Source organism: Hyla sarda, chromosome 9 (assembly GCF_029499605.1).
Source record: "Hyla sarda isolate aHylSar1 chromosome 9, aHylSar1.hap1, whole genome shotgun sequence".
NCBI classification, from domain to species: Eukaryota; Metazoa; Chordata; class Amphibia; order Anura; family Hylidae; genus Hyla; species Hyla sarda.
Window position 1 is genome coordinate 183,568,713 of NC_079197.1, and position 23,636 is coordinate 183,592,348.

Here is a 23,636-nt window from a genome sequence, read left to right on the forward strand (position 1 = left end):
CATATGGACATGATGACATCACACAGTTCTTCCATATGGACATGATGACATCACACAGTTCCTCCATATGGACATGATGACATCACACAGTTCCTCCATATAGACATGATGACATCACACAGTTCCTCTATATGGACATGATGACATCACACAGTTCCTCCATATGGACATGATGACATCACACAGTTCCTCCATATGGACATGATGACATCACACTGTTCCTCCATATGGACATGATTACATCACACAGTTCCTCCATATGGACAGGATGACATCACACAGTTCCTCTATGTGGACATGATGACATCACACAATTCCTCCATATGGACATGATGACATCACACAGATACTCCATATGGACATGATGACATCACATGATTCCTCCATATAGACATGATGACATCACAAAGTTCCACCATATAGACATGATGACATCACACAGTTCCTCCATATGGACATGATGACATCACACAGTTCCCCCATATGGACATGATGACATCACACAGTTCCCCCATATGGACATGATGACATCACACAGTTCCTCCATATGGACATTATGACATCACACAGTTCTTCCATATGGACATGATGACATCACACAGTTCTTCCATATGGACATGATGACATCACATAGTTCCTCCATATAGACATGATGACATCACACAGTTCCCCCATATGGACATGATGACATCACACAGTTCCCCCATATGGACATGATGACATCACACAGTTCCTCCATATGGACATTATGACATCACACAGTTCTTCCATATGGACATGATGACATCACACAGTTCCTCCATATGGACATGACGACATCACACAGTTCCTCCATATAGACATGATGACATCACACAGTTCCTCCATATAGACATGATGACATCACACAGTTCCTCCATATAGACATGATGACATCACACAGTTCCACCATATAGACATGATGACATCACACAGTTCCTCCATATAGACATGATGACATCACACAGTTCCTCTATATGGACATGATGACATCACACAGTTTCTCCATATGGACATGATAACATCACACAGTTCCTCCATATGGACATGATGACATCAAACACTTCCTCCATATGGACATGATGACATCACACAGTTGCTTCATATGGACATGATGACATCACACAGTTCCTCCATATGAACATGATGACATCACACAGTTCCTCCATATGTACATGATGACATCACACAGTTCCTCCATATGTACATGATGACATCACACAGTTCCTCCATATGGACATGATGACATCACACTGTTCCTCCATATAGACATAAAGACATCACACAGTTCTTCTATGTGGACATGATGACATCACACAGTTCCTCCGTATGAACATGATGACATCACACAATTCCTCCATATAGACATGATGACATCACACTGTTCCTCCATATAGACATGATGACATCACAAAGTTCCTCCATATAGACATGATGACATCACACAGTTCCTCTATATGGACATGATGACATCACACAGTTCCTCCATATGGACATGATGACATCACACAGTTCCTCTATATGGACATTTTGGAATCACACATTTGCTGTAGATTTGTCGGATAAATTATGAGAATCTCCTGTTCCACCACATCCCAGCGGTGATCTACTGGATGAGATCTGGTGATCGTGGAGACCATTGGAGTCATGTGACCTCATTGTCCTGTATGAGATGATGTCATGTGACCTCATTGTCCTGTATGAGATGATGTCATGTGACCTCATTGTCCTGTATGAGATGATGTCATGTGATCTCATTGTCCTGTATGAGATGAAGTCATGTGACCTCATTGTCCTGTATGAGATGATGTCATGTGACCTCATGGTCTTGTATGAGATTATGTCATGTGACCTCATTGTCCTGTATGAGATGATGTCATGTGATCTTATTGTCCTGTATGAGATGATGTCATGTGATCTCATTGTCCTGTATGAGATGATGTCATGTGATCTCATTGTCCTGTATGAGATGATGTCATGTGACCTCATTGTCCTGTATGAGATGATGTCATGTGACCTCATTGTCCTGTATGAGAGGATGTCATGTGACCTCATTGTCCTGTATGAGATGATATCATGTGACCTCATTGTCCTGTATGAGATGATGTCATGTGACCTCATTGTCCTGTATGAGATGGTGTCATGTGACCTCATTGTCCTGTATGAGATGATATCATGTGACCTCATTGTCCTGTATGAGATGATATCATGTGACCTCATTGTCCTGTATGAGATGATGTCATGTGACCTCCTTGTCCTGTATGAGATGGTGTCATGTGACCTCATTGTCCTGTATGAGAGGATGTCATGTGACCTCATTGTCCTGTATGAGATGATATCATGTGACCTCATTGTCCTGTATGAGATGATGTCATGTGACCTCCTTGTCCTGTATGAGATGGTGTCATGTGACCTCATTGTCCTGTATGAGATGATGTCATGTGACCTCATTGTCCTGTATGAGATGATGTCATGTGACATGGGGCATTATCCTGCTGGAAGTATCATCAGATGATGGGTCCACTGTGGTCATAAAGGGACGGACATGATCAGTAACAATACTCAGGCTGTGGTGTTTATACCAGGATCAATAGGTACTAAGGGGCCAGAACTGCAATACCAGAAACAGATGCTTGTGTGTGAAAATCCCAGGAGACCAGTCAGTCTGGCACCAACAACCATGTCACATTTACAACCAACCATTTAGATTCACGTCACTTAAAGAATCCCTGTTGTCTTTGCCACGTCTTCATGCCTAAATGTATATATACATATATATTTTTTGAATATACTTTAGTTACCTATAATTAAAATAGATGAATGAATACATATCAGCTACATTCTGAAAACCTTCAGATTGTATAAAAAGAGGCCACATATATATTTATAATTAATTATTATCTAATCTATATACATAAAACTTGACGTGTGTGAATGTTCCAGCATCACGTCGAAACAGCTAAAGATATTAACATGAAACTTGGCCACATGTTACTTATATGTCAACAACAAACATAGGATAGGTGATTTAACCCTTACTCACCCCCATTTGCCAGGGGCGGGGTTTATGTTTACAGTCCCATACAAGTCAATGGGAAATATATGTTACTGCATAACTTCCAAAAGGCGATAGATATTTCCATAATACTTGGTCACATGTTACCTATATGTCCACTTAAAATATAGGATAGTTAATTTAACCCTTAACTACCCCCATTTGTGAGGGTCAGGGTTTTTGTTTAAAGTCCAAGGAAAATCAATGGGAAATGTATGTTCCCACATAACTTCCATATGGCTGGAGATATTTCAATAACTGGTCACATATTACAGGTCGGAATATGAGGACGGGATGAGGTCAAGATAGGAGGTCGGGATAGGAGGTCGGGATAGGAGGTCGGGATAGGAGGACGGGATAGGAGGTCGGGATAGGAGGACGGCATAGGAGGTCGGGATAGGAGGACGGGATAGGAGGACGGGATAGGAGGACGGGATAGGAGGTCGGGATAAGAGGACGGGATAGGAGGTCGGGATAGGAGGTCGGGATAGGAGGTCGGGATAGGAGGACGGGATAGGAGGATGGGATAGGAAGACGGGATAGGAGGTCGGGATAAGAGGACGGGATAGGAGGTCGGGATAGGAGGTCGGGATAGGAGGTCGGGATAAGAGGACGGGATAGGAGGACGGGATATGAGGACGGGATAGGAGGACGGGATAGGAGGACGGGATAGGAAGACGGGATAGGAGGTCGGGATAGGAGGACGGGATATGAGGACAGGATAGGAGGTCGAGATAGGAAGACGGGATAGGAGGACGGGATAGGAGGACGGGATAGGAGGTCGGGATAGGAGGTCGGGATAGGAGGTCGGGATAGGAGGACGGATATGGGTTTGGGATATGACAACAATATATGAGGACGGGATATGAAGTGAAAAGCTTCTTCCTCTGTTTATTTTCCTCCCCAACCAGGATTAGGAAGGAAAAACCGGGCAACGCCGGGTACTCAGCTAATATATATATATGTGTGTATAACCTCCCCCTTTATAACACTCCTTACCTTCTGCACACACTCCCCCCCCCCCCCCAATGTCACTATAGATGGAACGCGAGACCTACTGCAAACATCAAGCGCTCGTCCCACTCTTTCAGTGCACAGTGGTGGACAGGTGCGGACTTAGCAACAAATAAATAAACATTCTTTTCGGGTCCATTTAAAAGGACATTTTTCTTCTTTTCAAGTTGAAGAAGAATCAGTAAAAACAGTTCAAGGGAAAGTTCACAAGAGCAAACAGAGCGGCAAAGGATCTGACTGGATGAGGAAGCGTTTGTGGAAGGATTTCATAGAATGTTAAATGAACGGAACGGCCTGAAGCAAATGATAGCGACAAAGTCAGACCTTAAGCTGGTATTTAGGCAACAGAGTCTTCTACTTTTTGAAACCTTTTGTTTACACGACTCTTGGTTTCTTGATAGTCGCATGAAAGACTTTGCCTCCAGCTGTTGCAAAACTACAACTCCCTGCATGCCCAGACAGCCGTTGGATGTCTGGGCATGCTGGGAGTTGTAGTTTTGCAACAGCTGGAGGCACCCAGGTTGGGAAACACTGACCAAGACTTTCATGATTCTTCACTAGAATTATTAGCTTAACCTTGCATAGAACAATAGTACACGTAACTTGCATAGATCAATAGTACAAGCAATTATAGGAAACTTTGTAATATATCTTATCAGAGAAAAATGCCTCATTCACTTACCGAGCTTCTTTTCTCAACTCATTCATTCACTTTTTGCCTACACCTGTCTTGAGATGTATCAGCTCACTGAGGGATCAGATTACAGCTTCCCATAGACATCAATGGAGAATGGAGGGCGAGGAGGAGAGAGCTGCTGAAAAGTAAGGCCAACAACAGCGCCACCCCTGCCCTTGGAGTGTGTTTGGTATTACAACTCCATTCCATGCAGTTCCATGAAACTGAACTGCAATACCAGTCACAAACTGAGGACAGGGGTGGTGGTTTTATTTATTTTTTTATTTTTTTAAGCTTTTCTATCTTTCTAATCCTGGTCATTCCCCCAGAACTGAACCCTACATAAGTGAAACCCCTTCTACAAATTCTATGTGCCTATATGGACAGGGGTTGTGTTCATGAGACCACGGAACATCATAAATGTATAAAAATACAATTTTTTTGTATTGTGAAAAATAAGTGAAATGATGGGAAAATAGTATAAATACACAAATTATATATATTGATTAGTGTTGAGCGGCATAGGCGATATTCGAATTCGCGAATATTCGCGAATATATGGACGAATATTCGTCATATATTCGCGAATATTCGCATATTCGTTATATTCTTGTTTTATTTTCGCGTATGCGAAAATACGTGTATGCGAAAATTAACACATGAAAATTCGCATATGCGGAAATTAGCATATGCAAATTTTCGCATATGCGAATTTTCGCACGCCAGTCTCACACAGTAGTATTACAGCCTTCTTTACACCACACAAGCTGGAAGCAGAGAGGGGTGATCACTGTGATGTGTACTGTGAAAAAATAAAAAAAATAAAAAAAATAAAAGAATATTCGTAATTACGAATATATAGCGCTATATTCGCGAAATTCGCGAATTCGCGAATATGCGATATTCGCGAATAATATTCGAATTGCGAATATTCGCGAGCAACACTAATATTGATACACAACCGGCAACTACCAGCAATACGGTGACCAGACACATGTTAATAGGATTGTTACAATGTATCAGTGTTGGCCAGTGTTTCCCAACCCGTGTGTCTCCAGCTGTTGCAAAACTACAACTTCCAGCATGTTAGACTGTATAATATTATATATAGTATAGATCAGTGTTTTCCAACCAAGGGTGCCTCCAGCTGTTGCCAAACTACAACTCCCAGCATGTTAGACTATATAGTAGTATATAGTATAAGTCAGTGTTTTCCAACCAAGGGTGCCTCCAGCTGTTGCAAAACTACAACTCCCAGCATGTTAGACTATATAGTAGTATATAGTATAGGTCAGTGTTTACCAAACGGGGTGCCTCCAGCTGCTGCAAAAGTACAACTCCCAGCATGTTGGACTATTTAGTAGTATATAATATAGGTCAGGGTTTTCCAGCCAGGGGTGCCTCCAGCTGTTGCAAAACTACAACTCCCAGCATGTTGGACTATATAGTAGTATATAGTATAGGCCAGGGGTGCCTCCAGCTGTTGCCAAACTACAACTCCCAGCATATTGGGCTATATAGTAGTATATAGTATAGGTCAGTGTTTCCCAACCAGGAGTGCCTCCAGCTGTTGCAAAACTACAACTCCCAGCATGTTGGACTATATAGTAGTATATAGTATAGGCCAGGGGTGCCTCCAGCTGTTGCCAAACTACAACTCCCAGCATGTTGGACTATATAGTAGTATATAGTATAGCTCAGTGTTTTCCAGCCAGGGGTTCCTCCAGCTGTTGCCAACGGCTGTCTGGGCATGCTGGGAGTTGTAGTTTAGCAACAGCTGGAGGCCTCCAGGTTGGGAAACACTGACCTATACTATATACTATTATATAGTCCAACATGCTGGGAGTTGTAGTTTAGCAACAGCTGGAGGCCTCCTGGTTGGGAAACTGGTGCAGGCATTTCCGTTGGTTTTAGGACGGCTCAGAAATGAGCCGTCTTCATAGAGAGCAATGCATTTCTGAGCTGAGTCCGCAGAAATATCGAACTTGTTCATTGTTTCTGCAGACACTGGAAATTGCGCCGTGTGAACAGTTCAATAGAATCAAACTGAAATCAATAGGACTCTGCTGCAGCGGAATTCCCAAGCTGAATTTTTTCGGCAGATTCCGCTTGAAAATTCCGCCATGTGGACGTGAGATAACAGACAATGCAGCTAAACTGGAGATATTGATTGTAGCCGAGTCCTGAGGAAGCAGAGCCGAGCTGACACGGAATAATACGGAGCAGGTGGAGATCTACAAATAGAATCTGCTACTTGACATTTGTGCAGCAAATATAGACGCCCCGTAATGAACACGTTGCGATATAGAACTTAGTGGTATAACAAACATTCACGGTTGTTGATGCCTCTCGTTTCCGCACCGGTCAGTGATCCCGATATAACGCCGTCTCTTACAGCGGCTTCCGATACAGTTTAACCCCCTTACAATCCAACTTTGGCGCAGCGAATTGGAGTCCGATCTGTAGGGTCGGCCGTCGGAGTCTCACTTTGAGCGACTTGCCCAAGGTTACGGGGACGAAGTCGGGATTCTCCAGCCCTGAGGAGCAGGAAGTTATTTTTTTTTTAGCTTTATTCTCTAATCATCGACCTTTACACCATCTGCAGCCTCAGTGCTAAACATATGGCCGCTTCTCATCAACCACTAGAACTGACCCATCACCATTACTGCTTATCTCAGTTACCAACACCAGCGAGAAAAGGGAGCCCGGCGCCCTGCGACAGCGCGCAATGCTGGTCAGAAATCAGAAAACGGTTCCTGATTAGTGTTCAGCACAAATTTTCATAATGCTAATTTTTTTCGCGAATATCGGCACTTCGCAATTTTGCTAATATTTCGAATATAGTGTTAAATATTCGTAATGATGAATAATCTTTCTTTCCACATGATCATTTCTATGCAACTTTTTGCACGGAAAAAAATTAACAAACATAGCGAATATGCGGATTTTGTGAACATAGGACGAATAATTGTCAATATTTTCGCAAAATATCACACGTTCAAATATGGCCGCTGCCACTCATCACTACTCCTGAGACAAGTCGAGAGCGAGAAACGTTTAGAAATCCCTAATAATATGGAGAATTCTGCTCCATTGTACAATTCATAGATGTAAAACAGGATTGTCACATACTAAAATATTCCGGAAGGAACCATAAATTAGAGGAAAAAAAAAAACATGTAAACTCCAAGTAGATGTTCTTCACGACCTAAACCTGGGATCAGAGTGTTGCAACTGGAGAGCGTTAAAGGGGTACTCCGGATAAATATTTTTTATAAAAAAAAATAAAAAATAAAAAAAAACAACTGGTGCCAGAAAGTTAAACAGATTTGTAAATTACTTCTATTAAAAAAAATCTTAATCCTTCCAGTACTTATCAGCTGCTAAAGTTGAGTTGATCTTTTCTGTCTGACAACAGTGCTCTCTGCTGACACCTCTGTCTGTCTCAGGAACTGTCCAGAGTAGGAGCAAATTCCCATAGCAAACCTCTCCTGCTCTGCACAGTTCCTGACATGGACAGAGGTGTCAGCAGAGAGCACTGTGGTCAGACTGGAAAGGAAATTAAAAAAGAAAATAACTTCCTGTGGAGCATACAGCAGCTGATATGTACTGGAAGGATTAAGATTTTTAAATAGAAGTCATTTACAAATCTGTTTAGCTTTCTGGCACAAATATATATTTTCCGGAGTACCCCTGTAACCACTAAGCCTGAGCTATCATACTAGATGATGGATTCAGCCTGCTAACCACTGTACCACCATACCTATAACCGAGCCATCATGGATACGAGACTGCTGTGATTTACTACACTTAGTGTGGACACTATGATGGCGGCACATAGAAACGTGTGTCTTTAACCTGTTGGGGACGAAGGGCGTATGCATACGCCCTTGCGTCCTGGTACTTAAGGACGAAGGGCGTATCCATACGCCCGTGGGAATTTCGGCCCCCGCCGCGCGCCGGGCGGGGATCGCGCCGGGGTGACTGCTGATATCTATCAGCAGGCACCCCGTGCAAATGCCCAGGGGGGTCATTAGACCCCCCCATGTCGGCGATCGGCGCAAATCGCAAGTGAATTCACACTTGCGATTTGCGCCAATTCCGGGTCATTACGGGTCTATGGTGACCCGGTGACCCGGAATAGAAGGGGGATCGCGGGTGTCTAAGACACCCAGGATCCCCCTGAAGCGATAGGAGTGAGGTGGCAGGGTTGCCTTCCCTCCTATCTCTACTATTGGTGGTCTAGACGCGACCACCAATAGCAGATCTGGGGCGGAGGGGTTTACTTTTGTTTTCCCCGTCCTGCCCACCCACAATAGGCGGGGCAGAACGGGGAAAACGAAGAGGAGCGGCGCCGGAGACCACTTACCCCTCCAGAGGCAGCGGAGCGACGGGGATCGGCAGCGGCAACGGAGATCTGGCGGCGTGCGGCAGAAGAGGACGGCTCCCGGATGCGACGGAAGCCGGTGAGTAGTTGCCTAGCAACATCTAGAGGGCTACAGTCTGAGACCACTATTGTGGTCTCTAGACTGTAGCCCTCCAGATGTTGCAAAACTACAACTCCCAGCATGCCCAGACAGCTGTTTGCTGTGTGGGCATGCTGGAATTTGTAGTTTTGCAACAGCTGGAGGTCTGCAGTTTAGAGACCACTGCACAGTGATCTCTATATTGCCCTCTAGATCTTGCAAAACTACAACTCCTAGCATGCCCACACAGGCTGTTTGCTGTCTGGGCATGCTGGGAGTTGTAGTTTTGCAACATCTGGAGGTCCACAGTTTGGAGATCACTGTTCAGTGGTCTCTAAATTGTAGCACTCCAGATGTTGCAAAACTACAAATTCCAGCATGCCCACACAGAAAACAGCTGTCTCGGCATGCTGGGAGTTGTAGTTGCGTACCTACAGCTGTTGCATAACTACATCTCCTAGCATGCCCTTCTGTGATCAGACATGTTGGGAATTGTAGTTTTGCAACAGCTGGAGGCACACTGGTTGGAAAATACTGAGTTAGGTAACAGAACCCAACTCAGTATTTTCCAACCAGTGTGCCTCCAGCTGTTTCAAAACTACAACTCCCAGCATGTACTGATAGACCGTGCATGCTGGGAGTTGTAGTTTTGCAACAGCTGGAGGCTCACTGGTTGAAAAATACTGAGTTAGGTAACATAACCTAACTGAAGGTTTTCCAACCAGTGTGCCTCCAGCTGTTGCAAAACTACAACTCCCAGCATGTAATGACAGACCGTGCATGCTGGGAGTTGTAGTTTTGAAACAGCTGGAGGTTTGCCCTCCCCCCCCCCCCCATGTGAACGTACAGGGTACATTCACACGGGCGGGTTTACAGCAAGTTTCCTGCTTCAAATATGAGCTGCGGCAAATTTTTCGCCGCAGCGCAAATTCATAGCGGGAAACTCACCGTAACCCGCCAGTGCGAATGTACCCTAAAAACACTACACTATACTACCACATAATAAAGAGTAAAACACTACATAAACACCCCCTTACACTGCCCCCCCCCCCAATAAAAATGAAAAACGTATTGTACAGCAGTGTTTCCGAAACGGAGCCTCCAGCTGTTGCAAAACAACAACTTCCAGCATTTTCGGACAGCCACTGACTTTCCAGACATGCTGGGAGTTTGGCAACAGCTGGAGGCACCCTGTTTGGGAATCACTGGCGTAGAATACCCCTATGTCCACCCCTATGCAATCCCTAATTTAGTCCTCAAATGCGCATGGTGCTCTCTCACTTTGGAGCCCTGTCGTATTTCAAGGAAACAGTTTAGGGACACATATGGGGTATTTCCGTACTCGGGAGAAATTGCACTACACATTTTGGGGGGCTTTTTCTCCTTTTACCCCTTATGAAAAGGAAAAGTTGGGGTCTACACCAGCCTGTTAGTGTAAAAAAAAAATTTTTTACACTAACATGCTGGTGTTGCCATTTACTTTTTATTTTCACAAGAGGTAAAAGGAAAAAAAGACCCCCAAAATTTGTAACGCAATTTCTCCTGAGTACGGACATACCCCATATGTGGGCGTAAAATGCTCTGCGGACGCACAACAAGGCTCAGGAGTGAGAGCGCACTATGTACATTTGAGGCCTAAATTGGTGATTTGCACAGGGGTGGCTGATTTTACAGCGGTTCTGACATAAATGCAAAAAAATAAATACCCACATGTGACCCCATTTTGGAAACTACACCCCTCACGGAATGTAATAAGGGGTACAGTGAGCATTTACACCCCACAGGGGTCTGACAGATTTTTGGAACAGTGGTACGTGAAAATGAAAAATAAATTTTTTTTGTTTGCACAGCCCACTGTTCCAAAGATCTGTCAAACGCCAGTGGGGTGTAAATGCTCACTGTACCCCTTATTACATTCCGTGAGGGGTGTAGTTTCCAAAATGGTGTCACATGTGGGGGGGTCCACTGTTCTGGCACCACGGGGGGGCTTTGTAAATGCACATGGCCCCCGACTTCCATTCCAAACAAATTATCTCTCTAAAAGCTCAATGGCGCTCCTTCTCATCTGAGCATTGTAGTTCGCTCACAGTGCACTTGACGTCCAAACATGGGGTATTTCCATACTCAGAAGAATTGGGGTTACAAATTTTGGGGGGCATTTTCTCCTATTACCCTTTGTAAAAAAGTAAAATTTGGGGAAAAACCAGCATTTTAGTGGAAAAATATTTTTTTTTCATTTACACATCCGACTTTAACAAAAAGTTGTCAAACACCTGTGGGGTGTTAAGGCTCACCGTACCCCTTGTTATGTTCCTTGAGGGGTGTCGTTTCCATAATAGTGTGCAATGTGTTTTTTTTTGCTGTCCTGGCACCATAGGGGCTTCCTAAATGGGACATGCCCCCCAAAAACCATTTCAGAAAAACTCACTCTCCTAAATCCCATTGTTGCTCCTTCGCTTCTGAGCCCTCTAGTGCACCCGCCGAACACTTAACATACACATATGAGGTATTTGTTTACTCGAGAGAAATTGGGTTACACATTTTAAGAGGATTTTTTTCCTTTTACCCCTTGTAAAAATTCAAAAACTGGGTCTACAAGAACATGCAAGTGTAAAAAATTAAGATTTAGAATTTTCTCCTTCACTTTGCTGCTATTCCTGTGAAACACCTAAAGGGTTAAAACGCTGACTGAATGTCATTTTGAATACTTTGAGGGGTGCAGTTTTTATAATGGGGTCATTTATGGGGTATTTCTAACCAGAAGACCCTTCAAATCCACTTCAAACCTGAACTGGTCCCTGAAAAATTCCGATTTTGAAAATTTTGCAAAAAATTGGAAAATTGTTGCTGAACTTTGAAGCCCTCTGGTGTCTTCCAAAAGTAAAAACTCATCAACTTTATGATGCAAACATAAAGTAGACATATTGTATATGTGAATCAATATATAATTTATTTGGAATATCCATATTCCTTATAAGCAGAGAGCTTCAAAGTTAGAAAAATGCAAAATTTTTACATTTTTCATGACATTTTTGAATTTTTCACCAAGAAAGGATGCAAGTATCGCCAAAAATTTACCACTAACATAAAGTAGAATATGTCACGAAAAAACAATCTAGGAATCAAATTTATAAGTAAAAGCATTCCAGAGTTATTAGTGCTTAAAGTGACAGTGGTCAGATTTGCAAAAAAAATGCTCCCGTCCTTAGGGTCATAATGGGCTCCGTCCCCAAGGGGTTAATAATACTTTTTCACCATTTGGAGCTTTTATCAGTATATCAATTAATGTTGTGTTTTAATCTCATTACTCATCAGTGCAGTGTATATATATATATATATGTATATATATATATATATATATATATATATATATATATATATATATATATATATATACATACACAGGGTTTTCCTTGGAGAAACCACTTTACTGCTAAAAGGTATTATCCAAGATTAGAAAAAACATAGCTGCATTCTTCTAGAAACAGCGCCCCTCTTGCTGTCAGGTTGTTTGTGGTGTTACAAGCTGAGTTGAGGTGAATGGAGTAAAGCTGTAATACCGCACATGAAAGCGACTCTACAATCGATCTCCATGCCTTCAGGGAATGAGTTGGTTTGACAGGACTTTGAGGGTCTCTTGGTATAGACTGGAGGTATGAAGAGTCGTCTCTGGAGCTGCTGGGTGAAGAGGGTTCTGCACACATAGACTAAAGGGGTCTTGGGCCCCTGCTTTCTTGATGCCTCCTCCCTCAGGGCCCTTTTTCCTGGACAGCGCTGCAGTAATATCAAGGTAAGTGACCTGCTCATGTCTTCACTTGGCCCCTACAATGTCTGTACACGTTCCTGTGGGTGAACATCATCTTCTCCTCTTGTATCCGGGGTTCAGGACTAATCTGGTGTTCTCTTGTCCCAAGAGTGCAGAACGGTCATTTATATGGGGTCTATAAAAAGCCTGAAGCGAGCTGAGAAGACGCCCCTCTGGGTCACCTCCAAAGCCGAGCGGCCATCAATACTCCCGCCAGCCGAGCACCATTACTGACCTACATAATCATTTCCTTAATGTCCCTAATGAGAGACGATATCTCAGCCACGGAGCCACAAAACTGATCATGAGACTAATTATTGTGATTATCTTTATTAGAAATCTGCAGTGCGGAGATCTCCTTCCTGAGCCGCCAGACCAGGAGGCCGCAACGTGACGCAGGCGTCTATATTAATGACTGTAGACAACAAACCGACAGAATACAAGGACCAACAAGGGGTTAACTACAGATTAAATGCAATTCAAACAAATTGGACAGGAATATGAATGGAACATTTATCACAATGATGACATCTATTTGGGGTAAGGGGTCTCTTTAAAAGGGTACTTCGCCCTTAGACATCTTATCCCCTCTCTGAATAGAGAATAAGATGTCTGATCGCTGGGATCCCACCAATGGGACCCCCGCGACTCTGTGCAGCACCCAGCATATGTTTAGAACACTGGGAGCGGGCGGTGGAGTCATGACGCCACGCTCCCCTCAATGCAAGTCTGGTGCCAGAAAGTTAAACAGATTTGTTAGTGACTTCTATTTAAAAATGTTAATCCTTCCAGTACTTATCAGTTTCTATTTGGTCTACAGGAAGTTGTTTTCTTTTTGAATTCCCTTTCTGTCTGACCACAGTGCTCTCTGCTGACTCCTCTGTCCATTTTAGGAACTGTCCAGAGAAGGAGAGGTTTGCTATGGGGATTTGCTCCTACTCTGGACAGTCCCTAAAATGGACAGAGATGTCAGCAGAGAGCATTGTGGTCAGACAGAAAGGAAATTCAAAAAGAAAACAACTTCCTGTGTAGCAAATAGAAGCGGATAAGTACTAGAAGGATTAAGATTTTTAAATAGAAGTAATTTACAAATCTGTTTAACTTTCTGGAACCGGATGATTGAAAAAAATAAAATAAAAAAAAAAGCGGAAATCTTCCTGCTATATTGTTTTCTCCTATTAATCTGCAACTTTGTGGATCAGTTGGTCAGAACTGTTCAGCTCTGGCTCATATAAATGAGTTCCTATAGCCTATTGGTTAGTCTGTCTTTGAGTATCCTTTGCTCTTGCAGTTCTGTGAGGATTATATTTTACGCTCCGAGTGTTTATTTACAGTGTTAATTCTGTTGCCCAACAAATTGTTTCAGTTTCCCCACCTTTTGGTTATTAGTTTTTTAACTGGTTGAAGTTGCTGATATCACAGTGTTAACCTTTTCAGAATGTTCAAACATATTTCGGCAGAAGAAGTTTGGAGTGCCATTGTTTTCAAAAAGGATTCTGCTGCACCCTGCACGCGGCAGAATTTTTGCGGTGGAAACATCTGTCACGGAAATTTGGATTTTGGCCTCCGCAGAAAGAATTGACTTGTCATTTCTTTCTGCAAGATCCACCCGGAAATGCATTGCCCTCTATGGAGATGGCGCATTTCTGAGTGGTCCTAGTGGCGGGGATGTAAAGTTTATTATTATGAATCCATAGGAAACCGGGAGCGCGTGCACAGTTTACTACGGACTTCACAGTTAGCATAGGGCAAACAAATACTGCGTCACGAGGGTAGTTTGCTAGCAAGCATAGTCAGCAGCCCGTAGTAAACTGCGAGCACGTGCGCTGACTACGGACCCCTGACTAGACTAGCAAACTAACCGCGAAGTCTGTAACAAGCTGCACATACGCAAGCAGTTTACTTCAGACTGCTGACTATGCTAGCAAGCTATGCTCATGGCGCTGCATACGCTCGCCCTACGCTAAATGCGAAGTCCGTAGCAGACTGCGCATGCGCTCTTGGTTTGCTACGGTCTCCCAGTAAACTTTACATCACCAGCATGCTCTGTCGGTGCCCACTTTTAACTTTATGCCTGTGTGGTCATATACCAAGATGTAATTACTGGTGTCCATTGTTCAGTTTATAGTTCAGGAATAGGTCTAGGGACAGATAAGGGATAGCTAACTAGTTACTGATTTTCATAACTACATAATAGAAAATATGGAATAAATTATCAATCCCGCCAATGAGGCACGACTGTTACACACTGCGCTCCGGCCGCAAGCACCCCCGGCTGTGAGCGCAGTGTCCCCGACCGCCGACAGAGCCGGGATTCGCATCACGGAACGTTCCCGCATGCGAATCCCGGCCCATCACTCACCTCGTCTCGCTCCTGCATCGTTCTCACTCTCTCAGCTCTGGTGCACACGTCCCCGTTCCTCAGGGAGCACGATCCGGAGCTTTGAAATTTAAAGGGCCAGTACGCCCATAATTATTAAAAGCACCTGACAGCACATTATAAGTTGTTGCACCTCCCACACCCCCCTGCCGGATCTTCAGTGCCTATTGCCTGAAAGAAAGCGTTCCCTATTGCCTGTTTGCCATACCCGTGTATCCAGACCTTCCTGCTAAGTTTTTTGACTATGAACCTTTGCCGCCTGCCTTGACCTTCTGCTACGTTGACTACGCTATAGCCTCCTCCTTCGGTACCTTGTCTTGCCCAGCTGCCTGTGTGGTCGAGCCATGTCGGGGGTAGCGACCTGGGTGTCGCCTGACGCAGAAAGCCCATCCTGCCTTGCAGCGGTCTCTGGTGAAGACCAGTGGCACCTTAGACTCCGCTCCCCGATACGGTCCGAGTCATCGCCACACAGGTAGAGGATCCACATCCAGCTCCGTTACAGCTACTAATAGTCTCTGTCCTTACTCCAGTAGTTTTTTGGGTAGGAGTATTGGCCAGAAGCGTTTGCAAGACTCTGAATTGGTGTTTCCATATGTATCACATGTAATTTAGGTTAGAAGTCTCCAAACTGTGGACCTCCAGATGTTGCAAAACTACAACTTCCAGCATGCCCGGACAGCCGTTGGCTGTCCGGGCATGCTGGGAGTTATAGTTTTGCAACATCTGGAGGTCCACAGTTTGGAGACCACTGGTGTATGTGAACAATAAGTCTGACAGTGATTAGTATGCACCATATAAAGCCCAATGATTTCGTGATGCAGCATCTTCAATGGGTCTCATGATACTTATTATGTCAGGTAACAACTGCAAACAGATGCGAGATGTCAGGAATGGGGGGGAAGGAACATATCTGTATGAGCTGCTGCCGTTCAGTCGTTGTACTAAGTCCACCCCCCGGCTCATAAAGGGGAACCCTTCCATTGCAATGTGCATATGCCCTAATAGGTTGTAGGGTCTTCAGGAGACAACATATTTAGCTGCAGATGCAGTAGGATTCCAATTGACTGTATTTAAGGCTACAGATAGATGGCGCTGTAGACTGAAATGCGTCTGTGAATGAAACATGCTCAGTTTTTCTAATAGAAATATTTATACAGTAGTGAGTATATATAGTATTTACATCATATACACAGTGTATGTATGTATATATATATATATATATATATATATATATATATATATAAAACTCAATGTGTGTATGTATATATATGTGTGTATGTTCCAGCATCACACCCAAACGGCTAAAGATATTAACATGAAACTTGGCCACATGTTACTTATATGTCAACAACAAACATAGGATAGGTAATTTAACCCTTACTCCCCCCCCCCCCCCCCATTTGCCAGGGGTGGGGTTTATGTTTAAAGTGCCATACAAGTCAATGGGAAATATATGTTACTGCATAACTTCCAAACGGCTGGAGATATTTCCATAATACTTGGTCACATGTTACCTATATATCCACTTAAAATATAGGATAGTTAATTTAACCCTTAACTACCCCCATTTGTGAGGGTCGGGGTTTTTGTTTAAAGTCCCATGCAAATCAATGGTAAATGTATGTTCCCACATAACTTCTGTATGGCTGGAGATATTTCAATACCTGGTACATATATTATGGGTCGGGATAGGAGGACGGGATAGGAGGTCGGGATGGGAGGTCGGGATAGGAGGACGGTATATGAGGTCGGGATAGGAGGCCAGGATATGAGGACAGGATAGGAGGATGGGATAGGAGCTCTTAATAGGAGGTTGGGATAGGAGGTCAGTACAGGAATGTGGGTGCACCACTGTGGTAGATGTATACAGTGACATTGGCTATCCCTCAACACTGATGTTAAAATTTAAACATTTGCCAGTGTATCCTTATATATTTGCCAGATAGGAGGTCAGAATAGGAGGTCGAGATAGGAGGTCAGGATAGATGGACGGGATAGGAGGACGGGATAGGAAGTCAGGATAGAAGGTCAGGATAGGAGGTCGAGATAGGAGGTCAGGATAGATGGACGGGATAGGAAGTCGGGATAGAAGGTCAGGATAGGAGGTCGAGATAGGAGGTCAGGATAGATGGACGGGATAGGAGGTCGAGATAGGAGGACGGGATATGAGTACGGGATAGGAAGATGGGATAGGAGGTCGAGATAGGAGGTCGAGATATGAGGACGGGATATGAGGTCTGGATAGAAGGAAGGAATAGGAGGACGGGAAAGGAGGTAGGGAAAGGAGGAAGGGATATGAAGTCAAAAGCTTCCTCCTTTATTTTCCTCCCCAACAAGGATTAGGAAGGAAAAACCGGGCAACGCCGGGTATTCAGCTAATATATATATATATATATAGTAAATTTGAGTAGCCGTGTTAGTCCAGTGATGCAGATGCAAATCATAAAATGTTGCAGTATCTTGTAATAACCTTTTTTATTGGACTAACAGCATTTTGTAGAGAAGCTTTCGGGATTCCTCCCTTTATCAAGTCCAAAGCAAATCTAAGCTCACAAGCTGAAGACACAGGTTACATCTCACAGATATGCAGGGGTTAAGACAATAGATGTGGAGAATCTTAGTGTGAATTCTCCACATCTATTGTCTTAACCCCTGCATATCTGTGAGATGTAACCTGTGTCTTCTGCCTGTGAGCTGAGATTTGCTTTAGACTTGATAAAGGGAGGAATCCCAAAAGCTTCTCTACAAAATGCTGTTAGTCCAATAAAAAAGGTTATTACAAGATACTGCAACATTTTTTTATTTGCATATATATATATATATATATATATATATATATATATATATATACACACATACACACACATGTATCTATAAGGGCTGAGAAGTCATTTGCACACCATGATTCATGTAGTGCACACAGGACATGTATCTTGTAGTATCATGTAGTGCACAGCGGGTGTCAGCGGACGATCCGTAGGGCTTTGCTGCTGTCGGCTGCAGGAGACCAGCGTGTAGGTGGTTAACGCTACACTGCCACATATCATGTATGACTGATATCCCTCACCAGAAAAGACATCACATTACACGTCCGCTGCTTCTATTATAGTGTATACTATCATATTACGGTATATTACATTATTCTTTATTGTCTTTTTTCTTTTTGTTCTAGACTAAACACTGAAAGCAAAGGTCAGAGTAGATCCGAGAATGTCAATTGGACAAGTATGAATGAGACTTGTGTGGTGAATGCAGAAGAGATGGTGGTGGTGGGGGGGGACACAATAAAAAATATCGGGTGACGGGTGTCTTAAGATGCCGATCTGTAACGCCAAAGTTGTTGTGCCAGTGCCAGATTTAAATGGGCGGCTGCGGCCACAACCGTCCATGATTGGAGTCTCTACAGTCACTTCTGTCTTGCTGTACATTGCTTCCTGCATCCCTGATCCTTGTCCTTGGATTCCGTATTGTATCTGACGTTATTCCCTGTTCTGACCCGGTTTACCAGGACTGTTTTGGATCCTGACTTGGTTCTGACCCGGCTTGCTTCTGGCTTTCTCTCTGGACTATGACTCTGAAATTGCTGTGATTGTCTGGTTTGGGCCCAGTATGTGTGACTACATGTAGTGTAAGCCTTGTGTAGTGAGTGTAGGGACTGTCATCCAGTAAGTCTGACTACATGTAGTGTAAGCCTTTGAGCAGTGAGTGTAGGGACTGTCACCCAGTATGTGTGACTACATGTAGTGTAAGCCTTGTGCAGTGAGTGTAGGGACTGTCACCCACTAAGTCTGACTACATGTAGTGTAAGCCTTGTGCAGTGAGTGTAGGGACTGTCACCCAGTATGTGTGACTACATGTAGTGTAAGCCTTGTGCAGTGAGTGTAGGGACCGTCACCCAGTTGGGGCCAAGTAGATAGGGACAGTGGTTGGGGTGAATGTAGGGCTACAGTGTACAACCGTAGGAACCGTACAACGCAGTTACAATATACAGATGTAAGAGATTGCTAATAACATATGTGGCTCACAACGCTGTTAGCATGGTGCTTCTATCCCAGATGCATAAAGCCCATACATACATACTACAAAAGCCTCACTATGTTTACATTGCACAGGGCTGTGGCACTACAATAATAGCATACTGCGACGCTGCTCATTATTGGTTTGCTTCTGCTACAACCAATACTGTGCCTGCTGCTGCCCCATATACCCCCTGCACCTACAGGGCTGTCCAATACCCCCAAACCTATCACAACAGGGGCATAAGTGTAAAATAATGGGCCCCAGGCCAAACCCTAAAATGTATTGTGACTCCCGATCAGACAATAACACAACCCTGAGAACAAGACCTCTAATTCAATACAGACCCCAGACCAGACCCCTAAGTCAATGCAGACTCAAGACCAGATCTCAGATCAATGCAGACCCGAGACCAAACCCCTAAACCAAAACGGACCCCAGACCAGACCCCTAAATCAATGCAGACCGCAGATCAAACCGTTATTGAAATCCAGACCAGACCTCTAATTCAATACAGACCCCAGACCTGACCTCTTAAATCAATGCAGACTCTAGACAAGATCTCCCAAATCAATATAAACTCCTGACTAGACCCCTAAATCATTGTAGACCACAGACCAGACCTCTTAAATCAATGCAGACCCTAGACATGATTTATAGACTCCTGACTAGACCTCCTAAATCATTGTAGACCACAGTCCAGACCCTTAAATCAATACAGACACCTGACAAAACCTCCTAAATTAATTCAGCTCCCCAAATGACTAGACTAGACCCCTAACTCCAGTACAGGCCCTTAAATGAATGCACATCCTTGACCATACAACTAAATAAAATTAGCTCCCAGCCTAGACCTTTGTAATCAATGCAGTCACCAGACCAGACCACTAAATCAATTCAGACCCCAGACCAGACTAAACACCCAAACAAAGGCAGACACCAGACTAGACACCTAAACAAACGTAGACACCAGACTAGACTACTAAATAAATGCAGCCCCCAGACCAAACCCCTAAAGAAATGCAGATTCCAGACCAGACCCCTAAATCAATGCAGATTCCAGACCAGACCCCCTGGCTCATAATGCTAGAAGTTTGTGTATTATAACTTGATGGGCACATGGACAACACCCCCCACCCGTCAGAGCCGTGGACCCCAGATATTTGCCTAAAATGTCTAAATACATAATCAGCCACTGTATAACACAATCAGATCCCAGTGAACACAATGCGGCTCTCCGACTGCTCTTCACACCACATGAACAATAAATGAAGGCCGTCCACCTTCACTCTCATTCTGCCCAGAAATGAAAATGAGACGAACATGTCAGTGCGGAAACCAACGTCCGAGCATCAGATCAGCCGAGCAAAACAACATCATCTGGACGTGGCGAAGAACCGCGCCGGACACTGCTGGAGCGAGGGCGAATACCGGATGACCTGACACATGTGGAATCAGATCTATGGGCAGTAATGGGCTCCTATAGGGCTTTATATATGGACGACCTCCTACGTGAAACATAAAACACAAGTGTTATCCAGGAATAGGTCACCAAAATATCTATCTCAGTGTTTCCCAACCAGTGTGCCTCCAGCTGTTCCAAAACTACAACTCCCAGCCGAAGGCTGTTCGGGTGTGCTGCGAGTTGAAATTTTGCAACAGCTGAAAACACACATATATATATATATATATATACAGAACACATGACCATCACGTGTCGGTGTCTATGACGCCACATCCAACTTGTGATCCGAGATCCGGAAGTATACACCGGCGTTCTGTGATCTTGCACCGCGATTATCCACGCCGACTGTCTCCCCGCCCACTATCTGGACATATTATACGTCTTACCTGTACACAGAATGACTGTACTGCACGATTATATGTATATATGTATATGTAGCACGATCGGAATGCTTGACTTGATTGTATATGCATTAATGTACCGATCATTTCTTTCTTGTCACTGTATGTACACCCTCTATATACTTAGCAAACTTTGTTTTACACTTAATATGTTAATTGAAGGGGCGGTCCTGCGTGACCTTAAATACTGTTGTGAACCATTCTTTGCTTGAAAATGGCAACATGAGGTTGACGAAACGTAGCTTCAAAGGGGAGAGAATAAACATCACCATTTTTGTAGTACCACCATTTTTTCTTCAAATATATATACACATTTTTTTTTTTTTTTTACTATATTATATATATTTCTATATATTGTGTGGATTTCACCCTGGGGATAGCTCTGGGATCATCCCTGACACAGCCCCACAGGACACGTTTCTAGTTCATTCAGCAGCAAACAACAGTTCTTTATGAAAGTCCGGCCCCTCGCCAGCTTTATTAGACAGGTTGCCGGATAAATAAAAACATAACACAGGAACAAACTAAATCCCAGACCGTCCAGTCACTAACTACACAACCCAGCATGCCCTGACTATCAACTGGAGGGCTATGTCCTGCAACCTTTCCTCACTGTTCACACACGGTGTTTGAAGCCTCTTACTGTTTGTACTACGTCTGTGCACTTCCCTGTTGGGGGTCACTCACAGCACCTGGCTGTCTGCTCCTCACAAGGACCCCTGTCTCCCCCTTTACAGCCACCTTGCTGTCTTCTGGGGAGAGTCCAGACTATTATATTTCCTTTCCTCATATACAGATTCCCCAATTCTGCTGCCTCATTAATCAGACACCTGATGAGCCTCTGTGCTAGATCACCTAGGATAAAGGACGGGGAAAACCCTTTCAGTGCCCTAAAACCTGTCTCAATGGCACTTTGTATATGTGTGTATACACACACACACACACACACACACGCATATATATATATATATATATATATATATATATATATATATGCAAAGTGAGTTTCTCATCACACCACCATATAAGGTAGCGTGCCCTCTGATCAGCTCTGGCTCTGGTTACAAAGTCTCAGAAGCTGATTGGGATTAATCCCACATCATAATTCTTCCCAGAAGGGAAGAGAACCCATCTGCAGACAGCTGTTTCGGGGTGCTTGCCCCTCTTCAGATGGGTTATCTTCCCTTCTGGGGAGAATTATGATGTGGCATTAATCCCAATCAGCTTCTGAGACTTTGTAACCAGAGCTAGAGCTGATCAGAGGGCACGCTACCTTATATGGTGGTGTGATGAGAAACTTACTTTGCATACTTCTTACCCAGAAAGCCCGCGGGGTGCTAAAGGCCTTTTTTAATCTCTGTTTTACTCCGGAAGCAGTGCCTCTCCCTGAGGAAAATACTCGTCCCTTTTAACTATCTATACAGTAATCCCTCAACTTACAATCTCCTCAACATTCAATAGTTTCAACATACAATGGTCTTTTCTGGACCATTGTAAGTTGAAACCAGACTCAACATACAATGCTACAGAAAGGTTTCACATATGTGGACTATCAATGGCTGGAAGAACCGACCAATCAGAATGGGTATTCACTGGTAAATCACCTGCATTACTGAAGTGTATGCACTGACTGGTGTCTGGTAGCGCCCCCTACAGTACAGGGAGTATTACATGTTCTGTACTCTTTACCTGTATTACTGAAGTGTATGCACTGACTGGTGTCTGGTAGCGCCCCCTACAGTACAGGGAGGTATTACATGTTCTGTACTCTTTTCCTGTATTACTGAAGTGTATGCACTGACTGGTGTCTGGTAGTGCCCCCTACAGTACAGGGAGGTATTACATGTTCTGTACTCTTTTCCTGTATTACTGAAGTGTATGCACTGACTGGTGTCTGGTAGCACCCCCTACAGTACAGGGAGGTATTACATGTTCTGTACTCTTTACCTGCATTCCTAAAGCGTATGCACTGACTGGTGTCTGGTAGCGCCCCCCTACAGTACAGGGAGGTATTATATGTTCTGTACTCTTTACCTGTATTACTGAAGTGTATGCACTGACTGGTGTCTGGTAGCGCCCCCCTACAGTACAGGGAGGTATTATATGTTCTGTACTCTTTACCTGTATTACTGAAGTATATGCACTGACTGGTGTCTGGTAGCGCCCCTTACAGTACAGGGAGGTATTATATGTTCTGTACTCTTTACCTGTATTACTGAAGTGTATGCACTGACTGGTGTCTGGTAGCACTTCCTACAGTACAGGGAGGTATTACATGTTCTGTACACTTTACCTGTACCAGGGTTAGCTGCTCCTTTGGACACCAGGTGAGGGCGGCT

At 43.8% G+C, this 23,636-nt stretch overlaps 1 protein-coding gene across 3 annotated transcripts in view; it reads left to right on the forward strand.

The window, feature by feature from the left end:
- Nucleotides 1–23,636, forward strand: part of PCDH11X (protocadherin 11 X-linked) — a 1,464,252-nt gene that overhangs the window by 1,365,493 nt on the left and 75,123 nt on the right. The window contains exon 6 of one of the 3 annotated variants that reach the window (XM_056538963.1): nt 4,832–4,854. The exons of the other annotated variants lie outside the window; for them this stretch is intronic. Coding sequence (XP_056394938.1) covers nt 4,832–4,839 — 8 coding nt within the window. The 3' untranslated portion in view covers nt 4,840–4,854. Of the gene's footprint in view, nt 1–4,831; nt 4,855–23,636 lie in introns of those variants that run through there. 3 annotated transcript variants of the gene reach the window in all.